This window comes from Dipodomys ordii, unplaced genomic scaffold (assembly GCF_000151885.1).
Source record: "Dipodomys ordii isolate 6190 unplaced genomic scaffold, Dord_2.0 Scaffold172, whole genome shotgun sequence".
In the NCBI taxonomy this organism is placed as follows: domain Eukaryota; kingdom Metazoa; phylum Chordata; class Mammalia; order Rodentia; family Heteromyidae; genus Dipodomys; species Dipodomys ordii.
Window position 1 is genome coordinate 156,467 of NW_012267388.1, and position 18,284 is coordinate 174,750.

At 37.6% G+C, this 18,284-nt stretch overlaps 1 protein-coding gene across 3 annotated transcripts in view; it reads left to right on the forward strand.

Moving 5' to 3' along the window:
• The window catches only part of Smap1 (small ArfGAP 1), a 128,163-nt gene that overhangs the window by 71,509 nt on the left and 38,370 nt on the right, over window positions 1-18,284 (forward strand). For 2 of the 3 annotated variants that reach the window (XM_013033622.1, XM_013033625.1), the window contains 2 exons: window positions 777-854; window positions 6,475-6,555. In XM_013033622.1, coding sequence (XP_012889076.1) covers window positions 777-854; window positions 6,475-6,555 — 159 coding nt within the window. The remainder of the gene's footprint in view (window positions 1-776; window positions 855-6,474; window positions 6,556-18,284) is intronic. The other variant, XM_013033624.1, reaches the window with a different exon arrangement.

Genomic DNA, 18,284 nt, shown 5'->3' on the forward strand with positions numbered 1-18,284 from the left:
CCCCCCCCAAAAAAAAAAAGTGATCAACTTTGCATGTAGAAAGTGGGTAGGGAGATATGTAAAAAAGCTTTTAGATGAAAAACATTTTAGTGTCTAAATTGCCTCTACTGCTTTTATAACTGTGTCATAATACTTGGGGCAGTTCAGCAAGTACAGCACTAGAAATGGTGTTTGCTGCCGATCTTAAAAGAAGGAAGTGTATCAATTGCTTCATAAGTATATGTTGCTTACCCATTACATTAATCCACTGCTTTTTTGCTGTTCCTTTTGTTTTCCTAAACAGTTGATTAAAATTTTAATTCATAATTTTATTTTGGCTGTTTCATTTGCATCTTAAAAGTTATCAGTAAAAACTGCTTTACCCTGATACTTTGTACAATGTTTCTTTCATGCTTCAGAGCATTAGTAATTTAGTAGTAACATTGACTTGAAATGAACTATGAGAAACGCTTAAATAGTTTTCATACTTTGGTATGATCTTTGGGTATGATCTGGTATGCTTTCCATTTTACAACCTAGTAAAATCCATTTTAAATAATACATTTTTCTGGACTAAGGACTTTTATAAAGTTCAGGTGGAAATTTACAAAAAAATTACAACCAATATTACTTCCTTCTTGATGTATTACTTTCCTTTGTTAACATGCTTTTATGTCCCAAAAGCATGACTGTTTCTTCCCTGTGGCCATCAGTTCTGATCTTTTCCCTCCCTCTCTCCTTCCCTCTCTCTTTCCCTTCCTTCCTTCTTCTCCTGACTTTGTGTCTGTGCCCTACAGATTGCCTCCTCTGACGCTCCTCTTCAGCCTTTGGTATCTTCTTCTCTGCAAGCTGCTGCTGAGAAAAACAGATTGGAGGTATAATAATGTTTTAACCATTAGCATTTGTGTTGCTCAGTGATAAGCTTCCTTTCATAATAGGCCATAATTTGGGGACATTGTAGTAGTATGTGTTTTTAATGACCCTAGTTCTGAATGTGTTGAATGTAGTGGATTTTAAAAAATATTTTCTTATGCCATAGTTATAATTTAATGCAAATTGAATGCATGTTGTCCAAAATATAGAATCTATAATGGTGATGATTAGAATACATTTTGAATGTAGGGAGGGCTGTTATGTGTTTTTAAAAGTCTCCCCTATAGATATATAAGAGATTTAATATCCTTTGGGACTCTTAGCTTTTTTTTTTTTTTTGTATTGACCCTAATACATTAGTTTGAGGCATTTTTCAACTGTTCTTTCCTGTGTCTATTTTTTTTTAATTTTTTTTTTTTAGTGCTGGTTCTGGAGCTTGGGCTTAGGGCCTAGGCACTAACACTGAACTTTTTTTGCTCAAGGCTATCTCTGGTACCACTTGAGCCACACTACACTTCTGGCTTTTTTGGTGCTTAATTAGAGATGAGAGTCATGAACTTTTCTGCCCTACTGACTTAGAACCACAGTCCTCAGATCTCAGCCTCCTGAGTAGCTAGGAGTATAGGCATGAGCCCCTGGTTTCTTGCTTTCATGTCTACTTATTGATCATTTTTCTGTATTAGAATACTTCCTTCTCCATTTTATAGGCACGAGAGACACGAGGACAAGTAAAATACAACTCTCCTGTCATAGAGCTTACATACTAATGAAAAAGTGAGGGCAGAGCGTTCTTGAAGACCCATTGATGGATTCTGGTCTTTATTTTGAAGACACACATTTTAGTGATGAGTTTTAAGAGGAGAAAGTTATAATAGGATTAGATTTTCATGTTATGATACTGCTTTACTAGTTCCATGGCTAGTCAATTTTATGGTAATTGTTGAGGAAAAGTTTTGAGAATCAGGCTTTATCTAGGAATAAAATAACACTAAAATGTAAGCAGAGAGAATGAAAAGGAAAGCACAGTTGGTGGTGGTGGTTTTTACTTTGGTCAGGTATGGGGCTTGAACTCTGGGCCTGGGTGCTGTCCCTGAGCTCTGCAGTTCAAGGCAAGTGCTCTACCACTTGAGCCACAGTGCCACTAACTTTTTTTTGTGTGTGTTTTTGTTTTGTTTTTCCTGGTGGTTACATTGGAGATAAGAGTCTCATGGACTTTCCTTCCCTGGCTGGCATCAAACCATGATCCTCAGATCTCAGCCTCCTGAGTAGCTAGGATTACAGGCGTGAGCTACTGGCACCTGGCTGAAAGCATAGTTTTGAGAGCTCTCTATGATTTAACAATTAGTGAACTGTGGAGGTACTTGGACCACTTGTGACTCTCAGTTTCTGCCTTGACCATCTCCATAGATGATGGTATCACTTAGAATCCCTAGATTTGGGATGCTGAGGCAATGAGTTGTAGGCTTGCATAGGATACATAGTGATACTCTATGTTAAAAACAAAAAGGACAGAAGTTGGAGAAAAGGAGTCCAAATCATCTTCGTATGATTCTTGCCAAATATGACATTGCTGCATTTGGATGATCACACCTACTTATGCTCTAATCCTACAGAGAAGCAATTGGGGACTTCCAAGTGGAAAGTGAGATCAGGAGACTAGGAAAGGACTATGAATGTTTATTTAAGTCTTACATCAAAGTTGCCACAAGATTGCTTAGTAAGAGGCAGACAAATGTAACTGTACTTATTGCTAGAAGTCAAAGCTTTATGAGAAATCTTGACTTAATGAGGAAGGACATAGATGGGAAAGTGTGTTCTATCCTTGATCTCTTTCTTGAACTGCAGGAAATTAAGCCTTTGGGTCCTTATTTCATAGTCAGTTTTTCTGTACTGGAGTACTTCTTTCCCAATTTTGTAATCATTTTGTAACACATCTGACTCCCCCTTTCCTTCTCCTTACCCTGGGAAAATTCAATGAGTAAAAAAAGTGATTAAAAAGGTAGATATACTGAATATGAGGTAGTTGTGGAACATGTAGATGTGTAGAGGACCCTGAAAAGTATTTTGAGTATCAAGCGAAAGGACATGAGAATATAAATGTGAGAATACTTGATCCTTGTGAGTTATAAGCAGAGAAGGGAAGTGTGTGAGAAGAGTATGAAGAGAGTTTTAGAGCACAATACAAAGGGTTGAAAAGGAAATTGTTAGGTTGATTAGACTGTAGATTATGTAGGTCCTCAGCTTGCTGAAAAAGTGTTAGAGGTGTCTTCAGAAAGTGTAAATGTGCCCAAGGCAATTCTGATATTTTCAAATTTTGTCTTCTCATTATTTTATGTAATCAAAGTCTGAGAAAGCAATTATCTAATTTAGTGGTCTCTAAAGTCAAGTGTCTATATCCCTACCTAGTGCTTCCAATCAAATCAAGGCCCCTTGTACCAGCTGTGCAAGTAAGTGCTCTACCACTGAGTTACATTCTCATCTCTAGAAAGTCCATTTATAATATTTATTAATTCCTTTTTTGGCTATTTTAAAATTTTCTATTTCTGCATAATTTTTATGTGATAGTGTTATATGTGACTAAGTAAATATAAGTGTAAAAGTACAAATATGCTCACAATTTTTTGTGTAGTGTGTGTGTGTGTGTATGTATGTGTATGTGTGTGTGCGTACGCACGCGCATGTGCTTAGCCTGGACACTGCTGTCCCTGAGCTTTTGTGCTCAAAGCTAGTGCTCTATTACTTTAAGCCACAGTGCCATTTCTGAGTTTTTCAGTAGTTAATTGGAGGTAATAAATTTCATGGACTTCTCTGCCTGGGCTGGCTTTGAACTGGAGTCCTCAAATCTCAGCCTTCTGAGTAGCCAGGATTACAGGTGTAAACCACCAATGCCTGGCCTATCACGACTTTTTGGAGCACTTAAAACTTTTGTAGACTGGCTTTAATTATTCAAGTATAGATTAATTATAGTATCTAATAGAAACTACATGGTATATAATGTATGCTTTGTCTGATAGGACTTGTATTTTTATATCAGTTTTTGAGAAGACTTACCATTTTATACTATTATATAGAGAGCAACTGAATTTCAGAAATTACGTTTCTATATTACCAGGTTCTGCTGTAGTTTGTTCTTGCTGTGAAAAATTTAATTTCTAGAAGTCTTTGATTCGTTAGCAGTTTTTGATTCAGTAGCTAGGTTAAACTGTATAATCTTGAGTTTAGAGATAATACTATCAATGTTACTTCAGAGACTGTACCATAACTATGTCTGACAGCAGAATAGATGACAGCCATGTTTTGTTAGTGGAAATTCCAATATTAACATGAAATTGTGGTTTCCCTTGTTAAATGTAGCTAAGTGATTTTTCTTTTGGTGATTTTTATATTGTCCACCTGTTATAATGATTATGAAATCAGACTCTTTTCCCAGTTAGGATAGTAGTTTTTTTGTTTCTGCAGGCAGCTCTAGCAAAATACCATAAGTGGAGTAGCTAATAACGGACATTTGTTTTTCACAGTTACGGAGAGGCTGCCAAGTCCAAGATCAAGAATCTGCCAGACTCTATGTATCATGATGTTTTACTTCCTTGTTCTTACAATAGCACCTTTTTGCTGTGACCTCACATGGTGAAAATGGGCAAGGATTCTCTTTGGGGCCTCATTTTAGAAACACTAATCCCTGTCATAGAGGTTTCCTCTCATGACATAATTATCTCTCAAAGGCCCTGCTTATTCTTACCATCACATTGGGGATTTAGCTTGAACATACCATATTCGCTGATAGCATTAACCATCTGCTTTAATTCACTATAAAGCAACTTACCCTCAACATACTAGTAAGAATGTTCTATTGCATTGCCTTTGTCACTAAACTTCAATAATATCTAGGAAATATAATATGTAAAAGATTTTTGCACATATTCACTTGGGTGGATAGCAGAGCCTTAAGTGTTAGGGGTTACTTAGCTTTTGAGAAAGGATACTGATTAGCTATGGTGTTGCCCATTACTTTACTTCAGATTGTATTTCTTCATTTTTAGCAGGACATTACTGACAGTTATTCCAGACTGTTTGTGCAAAGATTAAATTAGACAATAAGAAAACTCTGAGGGGGCTGGGAAGGTGGGTCAGTGGTAGAGCGCTTGCCTTGCATGCTCAAGGCCCTGGGATCGTTTCCTCAACACCACATAAGCAAAAAGAAAAAAGCCGGAAGTGGCGCTGTGGCTCAAGTGGTAGAGCGCTAGCCTTGAGCTGAAGAGCTGAGGGACAGCGCCCAGGCCCAGAGTTCAGGCCCCACGACCCGACCCAAAAAAAAAAGAAAAAAAAGAAAACTCTTGAGTGGTAGTTGTGTTTGGGAAGTGAAGGTTTGATTTGAGTTATAGTGGATCAGCAATAGGTAATGTTTGTATTTATCCATTAAGGTTCACATTTTTGTTCTTTCCAGACTCATAGGCCTGGAATAAATGCAAAACTAAATTTTTGATAAATGCTTAGCTTTGTTGATAATTTTTGTGCTAGATTTTGTTCATGTTTATAATGCTCATGATAATGCCAGTTTTTACATACGCACATTTGATAGCTTAATGAATACAGGTTGCACTTTAGATTTTAGCACGTTAGATATTCAGAAAGTCAATTTTGGTAACTTTTGTTCCTGAAAAAGTATTCTTGCAAGAGATGACTTAGAGAATATTAATATGGAAAATCTGTAAATATAAACTACCTTTTTACACACATTCTAGAAATTCTGTGTTCTGTTTATTTTTGTTGTTGTTTGATTTATGACTATACCGAGGCTTTCTCAAACCTGACAATATCATAATATAGTGTGCCTCAACTGTCCCATGCTAGTCAGTTGCTTCCAGTACCCAGGAACCAACTTTTAAAATTTTTTTTGTAAGAAAATCATTGTGTGTGTGTTCACGTGCACGCACTGGTGTTTTAGAGGCTTGAACTCAGGACCTCAGCACTATCCCTGAACTTTTGTGCTCAGAGCTAGTGCTTTATCACTTGAGCATGGCTTCACTTAGGGCTTTTTGTGTTAGTTGGTAATAAGAATCTCAGACTTTTCTGCCCAGGCTGTATTTGAACCACAATCCTCAGAGCTCAGCCTACTCGACAGCACCCGGCTGTTTAAAAAAAAAAAAAAGCACTAAACTATGATAATAGCTCTTCAATTTGTTGTGATTTTTTAAATTAAAATTATTTTCTATATCATCTTCCCTTTCCCATGTCTACCTACTATATTGTGTCTACATTTACATGGTAAGGAATTCTGTTTGGTGAATTTTATTTTTCTTATTCAATGTTCAAAATTTTGGGTACTTTTAGGAAGCATAGCCTTATGTCTGGATGTTGTGAAAAATTGTTGAATGGAGTTCTTATTTTAAAATAAACACAGAATAGTAAAATGTGAGAGGTTCTAAATTATCTTATATATTTTTGAGGTTTTTTTATGTTGTCAACATGTAACAAATTTGTGTGCTTTATATTTCGGTTGAACATGGGTATTGTAAATGTTGGATATGTTTTTTCTCAAATGATTAAAACTAATAAAAATGAATTTAAAATTACATATTTTAAAAATTACTAAGCTTATCAAAGTTTGGGACTGTGTTTTAGAAAGAAAAGGAAAAAAAAAAGGAAGAGAAAAAGAGAGAAAAGGAGCCAGAAAAGTCTGCTAAACCACTTCCAACTGAAAAGGTAAAATTCCACCCCCTTTTAAAAAACCTGATAAGTTGCCATGTTAGTTGTATATTTATGTTAATGATCTTCCAGATATATAATGATGTGGAAATAGTCATTTATCTACAAGTATGTGTTGAAAGAATATTCAAACATGCCTTTCTGTATAGATCATCTCACTTCCTTGGAGCAAAGTATTCATCTATGAAGTTTAAAAATACAAGATTGTACCTTAAAGGAGTCTTCAGAAATGACTATGTTTTAACATTTGACCCAGATACATATAGAAAGAAGCCTTGGTAGTTTTAAGGAATACATTAGTTCAAGAGAACAGCCTGTTACAGGCATGAAATCTGAAAATGAAATAAATTTAGAAAACTAGTGAGTTTGAGCAGAGGTATGTAGTAGTGAAACTTACAGCCGAAATGACTGAACTCAGATTGTACATGTTTATCCTTTTGAGGAGAGGAAAATCTAAGGCCAACACATCTGTTTTTTGTTTTCTTTTTCTCCTATCATCAGATAATTGTTAGTGCTGTAACTGTTATAGTTTAGATCTTAAACATTCCCCACAAAAGCCCATGTGTGGAAGGTTTGGTTCCAGCTTGTGGTGGTATTGGTAGAAGGTAGATGTAGAACTTAGTGGACTGGTTAGGTCATTTGGAGAATTCCTGAAGGGAATATTTGAAAGTCCTAGCATCTCCTCTTTCTCTGTTCCTAATTAGTTCCTAGCCACCATGAAGTAAATAGGCCTCTTCACCAACCCCTTATGTGTCACTGCAGACTCAGAGTGACCCTAGACTGAAACCACTGAAACTGTGAGTTAAAGTAAATAATAAGCCTTTTCTCCTATTCAAATAGGAAAAGAAAATAAATGTAATACTTATTTTCTCCAGCAAGGTTGTTTTGAGTTTCCTGAAAACCATCTAGAAGCTAATAATAGCCATGAGGTGTAGTAATAGCTTTTCAAATGCATTTCAGAAGACCCAAGAATGCTGAAAATTGTCTCTGAAACTAAATTGTTATGGTTACATTATAAATAACCTATCTTAAAGAGTTATTAACATTGTAATTTACATAACTTTTATTATGAGATCGTAAGTCTTTGGGGATTTTCAGAATATACTGTATATATGAAATTTTAGTTCAGATATTAAAATTTTTATTTTATAAACTTTCTGTGGAAAATTTCAAATGTATAATACAGCCTCAAAAATGATCAACTCATACCTAATCTTGTTTTGGCTATACCTTGACTTTCCCTTTATTATTTTGAAACAAATGCTAAGATCATACCATTTTGTCTGTAAATAGTTTTTTATTTTAAAATTCTTTTTTTTTTGTTTCTCTCTGTTTCTGTCTCTGTCTGTCTCTGTCTCTCTCTGGCTGGCGCCTTCGTGTGCTCTCACTTGCTCCCCTCCCCATCCACCCCCTTGTGTACACTGAGGTTTGAATTCAGGGCCTGGGCACTGTCCTTTAGAATACCACAAGGTGGTTGTTCTTCCACTTCTGGCTTTTTAGTGGTTAATTGGAGGTAAGAGTCTTATGGGCTGTTCGTGCCCAGTCTGCCTTCTAGTCGTAATCCTTAGCTCTCAGCTTCTAGGATTGCAGTTGTGAGCCACCAGTGCCTAGTTTTCAATATTAATCTTACTGTGTACTTTGGAACATTATAACATGACATTATGGGATACATAATACCTAGTAACTGTGTACGTTTGAACTTTGTAACATGACATTATGGGCTACATAATGTTAGGTTTTTAAAAAGAGGTTGCCGAGTGAGAACAGTAGCACTCACGTGGTATTCAGGTAAGGGGTAGGTTTATTCAGTAGACCTGCTGGGACCAGGCAAGGTTGGCACTCCACGTGGCTGGGAAAGAGAGGAAAGAGCTAGAGCCGAGAGAGAGCAGAGAGCTAGAAAAGAGCAAGAGAGCCTCTGGGCCTGGGCTAGGCCTTATGTAGGGTATGGGCGGGGAAAGGTGTGGCCACATCAAATTCAGATGTGACCTCAGCGGATGCAGATGTGACCTCTTCCAGGTGTCCCAGTTGCCTAGGTAACGCAGGTACTGGGTGGAGACTTTGCTGTGAGGAGGGTGGAGCCTGCTGGCCATCCAGGAGTGGACCTTACACATAATACCTAGTAATACAGCTACTATGGTGAAATACATAAACCTTAATCTTCTAACATAGTTACTTTTTTATGTATTACAAGAGCAGCTAAGAATTACCTAACAAAAATTCCCAATAGTTAGTTCTATAACACTTTTTTTGTACATTAGCCCACTAGATTTGTTTATTTTCTTTTGATTATTTCATTTAATATAAATGCCTGTGGCTCATCCATTTTGTAGCAAATTGAAAATACTTTTAAAGGCTGAAGGATATTCCTGTGTCTATTATATTTTCTTCATTTGTTGCCACATACAAGTTGTTTCCAGCTCTTGCATATTGTGTATAATGAACATGGGAGTGCAGATCTTGATGAGGTGGTGATTTCATTTTCTAAAAAATCTTAATAAGGTTTTTTATTGTGAAAATACCGTACAGAGGAGTTACAATTACATGAGAAATGTAATGAGAACATTTCTTATCAAGCATTGTTGCCTCCTCCTCTGTTTTTCCCTTACCATCCCTGCCCTCCCATCTCCACAACTATACTACCCCCTCCCCGTGGAAGTTGTAAAGTTCGTTTTTCAACATAGCATCTTGTACATCTCATTGTTGCAATGGGTCCACCTGTATCCCTTCTTCTCCCCAAATTATACTAACATCAAATACAGTGAAAACAGGGCTAATACCATGTGAGGAGGAGGGTTTTGAGTAGATACTTCAAAGGAAAATTGCTGCCTTCTCTGGTAGTTTACTTTCAGTTTCTGTAGGCGTCTCTATGCTGTTTTCCATTATGTCTACCTTGCCACAAGCAGTGTAGTTCTTTTTCTCATACCTTCATCAACATTACTTGTTGTCTTTATAATATTTGCTATTCTAATAAGAGTGAAATGGCATCTCATAAATATCTTATTATCCATCTTGCAAAGAAATAAAAGCCATGATAAAATGCTCTTACCAGGGACATTCTTCATTCTTTTCTAATTTTAAGTTTTTTGTCAGTCATGGGGCTCACACTCTGAGCCTGGGCATTGTCCCTCAACTCTTTAGTTTAAGGCTGGTGCTCCACCACTGGAACCACAGCACCACTTCCGGTTTTCTGGTGTTTTATTGGAGACATACATGAGTTTCACAAAGCCTTTTCCTCCCGGGGCTGGCTTTGAACCTTGATCCTCAGATCTCAGCCTCCTGAGTAGCCAAGATTCTAGGCATGAGCCACCAGCGCCTGGATCCTTTAAAAAATTATATTGTTTATTTACTATATATATATATATTTTTTTGTCGGTCGTGGGGCTTGAACTCTGGGCCTGGGTGCTGTCCCTCAGCTCTTCAGCTCAAGGCGAGCACTCTACCACTTGAGCTACAGCGCCACTTCCAATTTTCTGGTGGTTTATTGGAGATAGGAGTCTCACGGTCTTTCCTGCCCGGGCTGGCTTTGAACCGCGATCCTCAGATCTCAGCCTCCTGAGTAGCTAGGATTACAGGCGTGAGCCACCAGTGCCCGGCTGTTTATATTTTTATGCAAAATATTTCAATTCAGAATGTCAATTTATGTCTACTGAGAATTTATGTCTTCTATACAGATAGACCTGTATTTGCCATTTTGTATTAGACCTGCTTGAAGAATGCAGCTGCTATTCTACCTGCCCTGGAGCCCCCAACACTCCCGGATCTGGAGCTGAAGTTAACACATTCCAGACCTCCCACCCAGGCCTGGGATCAGAGATAGTAGCCTTTTGGTAACCCCTCCCACCCAGGCCTGGGGTTGAGATAGTAGCTATCTGGTAACCACTTTCCCCAGGCCCAGATCAGAGATAGAGATAGTGGCAGTTTGGCAACCACTCCCACCCAGGCCCAGGATCAGAGATAGTGGCCATTTGGTTTAGTCTGCTAGCCCAACCAATTATCAGCCCCAGCCCTTTTCTCCCTTTGTATTGTGCCAATCATATGCTAGAATTATGATTTAAATTTCCTGCGTGGTGTATTGATTCGTTGCCAATACATACTGAGGCCTTACCCCTACCAAAGAACATATAAAAAGTGCAGTAACACTGTGCTGGGGGCCTCTCTCTGCACTCGGACATCAGTGCACAGAGGGTTCCATGCTTGAGCTCGTCAATAAACGACTCATTGCCGCTTGCATTGATCTTTGGTCCCTGGTAGTCTTTTCAGGCGCTCCAAGTCTCTGGGCATTACACTACAATGCATCTTTATTAGTATCTTATCTTCCACCATCTCTCATTCTTTCCCATCTCTACTTATCCTCTTACCAAAATAAGTATTTGTAATGTTTCTTTTTGTCATCTGGCCAAATATTTTGAAGAAGAAAGGAAGGAGGTACTGCCATGTAATACAATTCTATAGAAACTTGTCAAAATTTGTTTTGCTTCTAATATAGTAAAAATGTTTTGTTAACTTGTCTTTATGATCATATTTTCATTTTTTCTCATAATAGTTATTTAATTTACATCAAATGCAGATAGGTTGTATGTCTATAAAAATTTTAATTTAGAGATCCTCTCTCTGGTTTATTGGTTGAGATTGGATGTTGTTAACATTGTTAACATTTTTGTGGGGGATAAATGTTTTCTTCTAATCACAGTTCTTCCAATCTTTACCTCCCAACAGAGTTTTCCAAATTTTCAAGCCAAATTAACAATTGAAAAAAACACCCTTTTTACTGACGTCTGTTTATAGTATAGTGGGATTTTTACAAATATATATACTTCTGAAACCAGGGCTCAAATAATCAAACCATTGCCAGATGTCTGTACTCTATTGGTTCTCTAACTCAAAGTTAATACTATTCAGGTTTCTATCAACATAGGTAAGTTTTGTCTGTTTCATAAAGTCTGTGTAAATAGAACCTGATTATTCCTGGTTTGTGTTTGATTTCTTTTACTTCTCATTTATTGTCTGTGAGGGTCTTCCAAGTTAATGACATTTCTTACTATTGAGCATTATTCTGTTGTCTATGTGTGCCATACTTAATTTTTCTGCTCTTCTGTTAGTAGACTTACCGCTTTTGATTTAACAGTGTCTTCAGTAAATAAAAGCTTCATACACAGTATTGTAATGATGCTTGGTGAACATACACATATACTTCAGATTGAGCCTTTTTGCCAGAATTTTTGTGCTATTCTTTTAAGTATGGTATGATAGTATAAGTGATTTTGAATTTTTTCCACCAAACTTGGTATTGTTATTAAACACCAAACAAACCTGGTATATGTAGAAATCATCTCAGTATTTTTAGTAATGACACTAACAAGTATACAGAATGTCATGGCATTTGAATGGCTACCTTAAATGGGTAAATAACTTAATTAGCTTGAGACAAACTTGATTACCATCTGAACGTTATTTTAACCAACATGATTTCTTTTTTCTTACCATTCCAACTAGTTAAAAAAGTTTTCGATTAGCTAAAATAAGTGTTACTGCTTTTCTAAAGCTTTAATGACGTAATAGTAACCTTACTTTCTTAAATAGCTATATATTAACATGTCCTCAAGCCTAAGAAAATGAGGCAGCTGAAGTTGTAGTAGCTCTTAAATACTTAACTATTAAAGTAACTGAAATGATGAAGAATGTATAGAATGAGACAAACAGCTATATTTTAAGTTCTATTGTAGGCTTTGTAGTATATTAGAAACTTTTTTTTTTCATGGAACTTCTAAAATGTTTGCAGTTATGCAAAGCATTAGTATAAGTGAAGCAGTAAAAAATGGAGGAAATTCAATTATGTGCAAAACATTCACTTCTATATAATGAAAGTATTTGTTTAATAACCATACAGGTCTTACAGTCCTTTGTAAATTAGAAATTTCCTTAAATAGAAAATAAAGAAAACACTTTCTCAATAAATGCTTTAATAAAAGGTGGTTCTACTAAGTTAAAGCCTGTGCTGAAGAATATTGCAGTCAAGGCAATGCAGTTAGCAATTAGATTAGATGAATCAGTAAAGTTAATAAAAATCCAGATTACTTACTTGATGCTCAGTATAAGCCAAACATTACTTTAAGCATTTTAAATATATTATTTCACAGTTGTCAATAACTACATGAGGTTGATGAGCTTTTTACTCTCATTTACGATGAAAACCTGAGAAACACAAGTTTGACATGGTCATGGTGATGTAGCTATTGAGCATGAACCATTCTTAGAACTGAAACTGTTATATGCTGCTGTGTGGGTTATTAGTATATTATTATTATAACATCTAAAAGTGGGGATTAAGGAAACTGGGTGAGCTAGGTGCTGGAGCCTCACAACTGTAATTCTCACTACTCAGGAGGCTGAGGTCAGAGGATTGAGGTTCAGAAGCAGAACTGGCAGTAAAGTCCACAGACTCCTCCCAAATGAATAAATGCCAGGCTGGAGGCAAGGCTTTAAGTGGTAGAAAACCAGCTATAAGCAAACCAACAATGCACAAGGCCCTGAGTTCATATCCTAGTTTTGCCAAACAAAGCAAGGAGAAGGGCTGGAGGAGAAAGTTTGGCTCACGTAGTAGAGCACCTGCTTGGTGTATACAGGTTCCTGAGTTCAAACCCTGTTTCTCCTACACACACATATATATTCACTCACAAAAGAAATAACAGTTATCAAACAAAGAAGAAACATATCTAAAAGAAAAATAATTCGAGAGCACATATATCACAATAGTCCAGAGGTTTTGTTGTTTTTAAAAGGGAAGCTGCTGATAGGGAGTTCATTATCATTCAATGAATATCTGCTATGAATTAATTTGAACTTCTAACATTTGTTGGGAGGTAGTAAGCTGTTTATATCTTTAGCATCAGTGCTCTAGTAGAAGTGGGTTAATGTGGATTAATGTGGGATAGCAAAAGAATGTCCACTTTGAAATCAGGAGGACCTCAGTGTTGATGATTAAAGCTTAATTATAATCAAGATTGGTGGCACATATCTGTACAATCCCATCACTTGGGAAGCCGAGACAGGGTAATTCAAATACCAGGCCATCCTGAGCTTCATAGACCCTGTTCCCAAAAAAACCCACAGAAGTTTATTTAAAAAAATTACTCTTAATTAAGATTTAGTTTTTCAGTATTTTTGCATGGGTATCTATTTCCTTTGTCTAATCCTGTCTATACTCCCAGATATTCAGCAAATACATGTAATATGTGACAGACTAATGGGTTGTTGGGTATAGCATTTAATAAATTAAATAAAAATCTGTGCCCTTATCAAGTTTTCAGTCTGATTGAGTGCATTTAGCTGTTATTTATTTTTGGGAACCGGATCTTTCTGGTATTATTCCCTTGCTTTGCTTTAGAAAATCTGGTCTATATAAGAGAGCTGGTCTGTTTGGGAGAACTCATCTCTTAAGAACCTTTGTGGACAAACATATTTGTTTAGGTCCCTCTATGACCAAAAATTCATTGTCCATGTGTTCTAAGTTTAATACAGATTCATTGAGCAGTTTTTACTTGATGGACATAGGTATATTGCAAAAACACGAGGAAATGTGTTTTTTCCTACCTGTAATCTTTCTCTAAACTTTCCCTTCACTCTTTTGTTCCATAACAACTTATCAGGACCTTCAAGCAGAGGCTTCGTTGTATAAGTCTATCTCAATTTCTACTTCCTGGCCCAAAAGAAGGAAAGAAAGAAGGAATGTTTCCAAATGTTTGTGTGTTTTTCTTTATGATTTAGTGACTTTTTCATACCATACCTCTATTAGGCAGCTTTCTCTTATAATAAATACTTGAGGGGCTGGGAAGGTGGCTCAGTGGTAGAGTGCTTGCCTTGCAAGCCTGAGGCCCTGGGTTCCATTCCTCAGCACCACATAAGCAAAGAGAAAAAAAAAAAGCTGGAAGTGGCGCTGTGGCTCAAGTGGTAGAGCGCTAGCCTTGAGCTGAAGAGCTGAGGGACAGCGTCCAGGCCCAGAGTTCAAGCCCCATGACCAGACCCGAAAAACAAAACAAAACAAAAAAATGCTTGAGTTAGCTTATGAAGAGAAAAGGTTTATTTTGGCTCACAGTTTTGTAGAATCCAGCATGTGGTCAATTGGCCCTGGTGCTTTGGTCTTGTGGTGAGACAACAAAACAAGACAGTGAGTGCATGCTGGAGTACAGCTATTTGCTTCATGTCTGGGATGCAAAAGAGAAAAGAGAAGATAACCAGGGACCCACAATCCTCTTTAAGGATATGCTCAGGGATTGGTGTTCCAGCTGACTTCTGGAACTGGGTGAGGGTTATCTTGATTGTACAACTTGATTGAATTGTGAAGGACCTAAAAGATTAGTAACCCATACTTTTGGATTCTGTCAGGGCCTTTTACAACAGGACACACATAAGGAGAAAGATCTGCCTTGAATGGGGGTAGTACCATCCAGTAGGCTGGGGCCTCCATGGAGTAAAAAGGGAAGAAGGAAGCTTGCCTAGCATAGGCATTCTCTTTGTTTCCTAGTTACAATGAGGTAAGCTGCTCTGCCTTCCATACCTTCCTTGTCTTGATAGACTGAAACCTCTGAATCTGTAAATCAAAACAAATCTTTCCTCCTTTTAAGTTGTTTATATTAGGTATTTTGTTTCAATAATGAAAGTCTAACATACTTAACCTTTTAACTTTTATTTTGTACTTATTCCTTCTTTTCTGCTGAATTTCATCATCTCGTTATTATCACCTCCATACTTTTTATTTAAGCTTTTACATTAACTTTATTCTCAGAGCCAACCTGTGTGAGTTAACACCCGTGTCCCCCCGCCCCCCCATTGCCAACTATTGTAGGAATCATATTCCTTCTTACGTGTACCAAAATGTCATTCTTAGCAATGAGTTCTGGGGTGCAAACGAGGATTTACTTCACCTGTCTGTATGGCTTTGTTACAGATTATCAAAGACACAAATAAATGCTACTGTTATACTTTCTTTTTTTGGGGGGGGGTTCGGTCGCGGGGCCTGAACTGTGGGCCTGGGCACTGTCCCTCAGCTCTTCAGCTCAAGGCTAGCGCTCTACCACTTGAGCCACAGCGCCACTTCCGGCTTTTTCTTCTTTTTGCTTATGTGGTGCTGAGGAATTGAACCCAGGGCATCGAGCATGCAAGGCCAAGCGCTCTACCACTGAGCCACCTTCCCAGCCCCCTGTTATACTTTCTTGTTCTAGGTTTTCTTCTTTCTAGTTTCTGTTAGTAACCCTCCAAAGGCTCCTGTAGTTCAGGGACTCCATTTATCTCTATGTTCTCAAACCCACTAAAATTTTCTCTGTTCTTCTCATTTATTATCTTCACAGATGGCCATTTCATGTTTCTTACTTTCTTGCCTTAGTTTACATGGACCCTACTCTCCTGGTTTTATTCTGACTTCATTGTCTGTTTTTTCCAAGAATCTTTTGCTGGCTCTCTGTGCAAGAGCTGAAAATATTATAGGATGCCAATTCAGTGTAAGACTCCCTTCTTTCATCTCCATTCTGTTTCTCCTCTTCCTTTCCCCCTCTCTTATCCCTCTCTCCCCCTCTAAAATAAATTTAGCTCTTTGAGGTACATTAATGGCTTCCAAATTTATATTTCTTTGCTTGACATTGCCTCAGAGCAGTAGATTTGTATTTACATCTGTTCAGCGGCCTCATAGTTACTTCTACATAAAGTGTCTTAGATTGAATATGGCCATAATAATACTCTTGATCTTTCTCTTTCAACTGCACCCCCTATCTGAAGAAACTTTGAAAAGGCATCAGAAAAGATCCTTTTGCTGGGCCCTGTGGATGAACTAAAAGGCCTTTAACTTTGTATCTTGTCTTTTGGTCTGACATGTTCTCTGCTGCAGTTACCTTGCATTTACTTTGCACTTCAGGAAAGAAGATTGACTGATGAGTATCTTGTATGGTGGGCAAACTACCCCTCAAACAGCATTACCTTCTTATTATTTTCAAGGAAACTACCAAAAACTCAGGAGATCGCTGCCAGACAAATTGTCACAATGATAAAGTGACATCATCTCCGAATTCCTTCAGAGACAAAGAGCTACTGGTCAACCAGGCCACACCTGTGATTTGGGACCGTTTTGTTTTGTTTTTTCAGAAACAAACGATTTATTTCTCACAGAATAAGCAATATGCACTTTGCTTTAAAACACAGCATAAGAATACAAAGTTTAAATAAGGCCAGAGATAGGAAATGATTATTTTTGAAAGGGTCTTGTGAAACTCAGTTCCATGCAGGACCACAGCAGGCCAAGGAGCGAAGTAGGCAAATAGCACAGAGCCCCTGGTTGCACCGATTTCCAGAGCAGTGGGCAGAACTGTTCTCCATTGTTTCCAGGGTTACTGGTAAAATTGGATCTGCCTACAAGATAACCATTTCCTGCTTCTCAGATGACCAAAAGGGGACTAACAAAGATGCCAATAAAATTCCTGGTGTCTGATGGCTAGCCCCAAGTGCTGATAACCAGGAAGGTTGTCCTTCACAACAGAGATCTCACTTGGTATACATGTGTGTAGGACAAGGCCTTTGATTGCTTGGTACCACAGTGCCTTAAGCCTTTCTTCTAGGCCATTCATGAGGAGCATGTGGATAGCCAGGTTGCTGGCAACCCTTAGTATGCACAGATGCAACTCTGTTACATAAACTTTGTTACATAAACTCTGTTACATAAACCTGTCAGGGTTTGTGCCCAACCAAACTTCCCCTAGTGGCCTGTCAGTCTTCCTCATGCCCCTAGTAAAGACAGAAAGTCTGTCCTGGGCATACTTCCTTTTCTGTCTATATCTTACTTATTTGTTCTGGAGGCATAGGGCCTAATGGGAATAGGTGACATTCTTGAGGTTCTTACCCAGTAACCAGTAAAAACCTGAAGGGTATATTCTTGCAGCATACTTTAAAGTGGCTAAAATAAATGGGGTATTGTTCTAGCACTTTCATTGAGCACAGTGAAGGCTAGATGAGAGCACAAGCGATTGAGGCTCATGTCTGTAATCCTAGCTACTCAGGAGGATGAGATCTGAGAATTACAGTTCAAAGCCAGCCTGGGCAGGAAAGGCTGTGAGACTCTTTATCTTCAGTGGAACTACTCAGAAAAAGCCAGAAGAGGTATTGGGCTCAAGTGGTAGAACACTAACTTTGAGCAAAAGAAACTCAGGGATAGTGTCCAGGCCATGAGTTGAGGCCCCAGGACAGGAAAACGAACAAAAAATACCCAGATTGCAAAAATAGCAATACCACTAACAATTTATTATTTATTAGTCTATTGTTTTAATTCTTATATTTTACTATTGGAAACCAATGCCTAATTTATGGCAGGTATGTATGAATAGCCATATTCTATATAAGGTTTGGTATTATTTTCATTTGTTTCATTTGCATCTACATTTCAGGAATATTAAAATGTATTAGGTCACTTTTCTATATTCATTGAGTTTTTATATACAGTGAGCAAAGGCCAGAAGTGTCAGATCCTTGTTAAAGAAGCTTGAAATGGGAAGCACAACCAAGTGTCAGAACTCTGTTCTGGGTACCTTTTTCCTCTGGATGATACCTTGTAAATAACCTTACCTACCTTTTTAGGAAAATCTTCTAAAAGTAAGGAAATGATTTAAAAAAAGAAAACCTTTCATAACACCAGAACAGATTTAGCTGTAATACAGATTATTCAAAAAGTAATATCTTGGGCTGGGAGT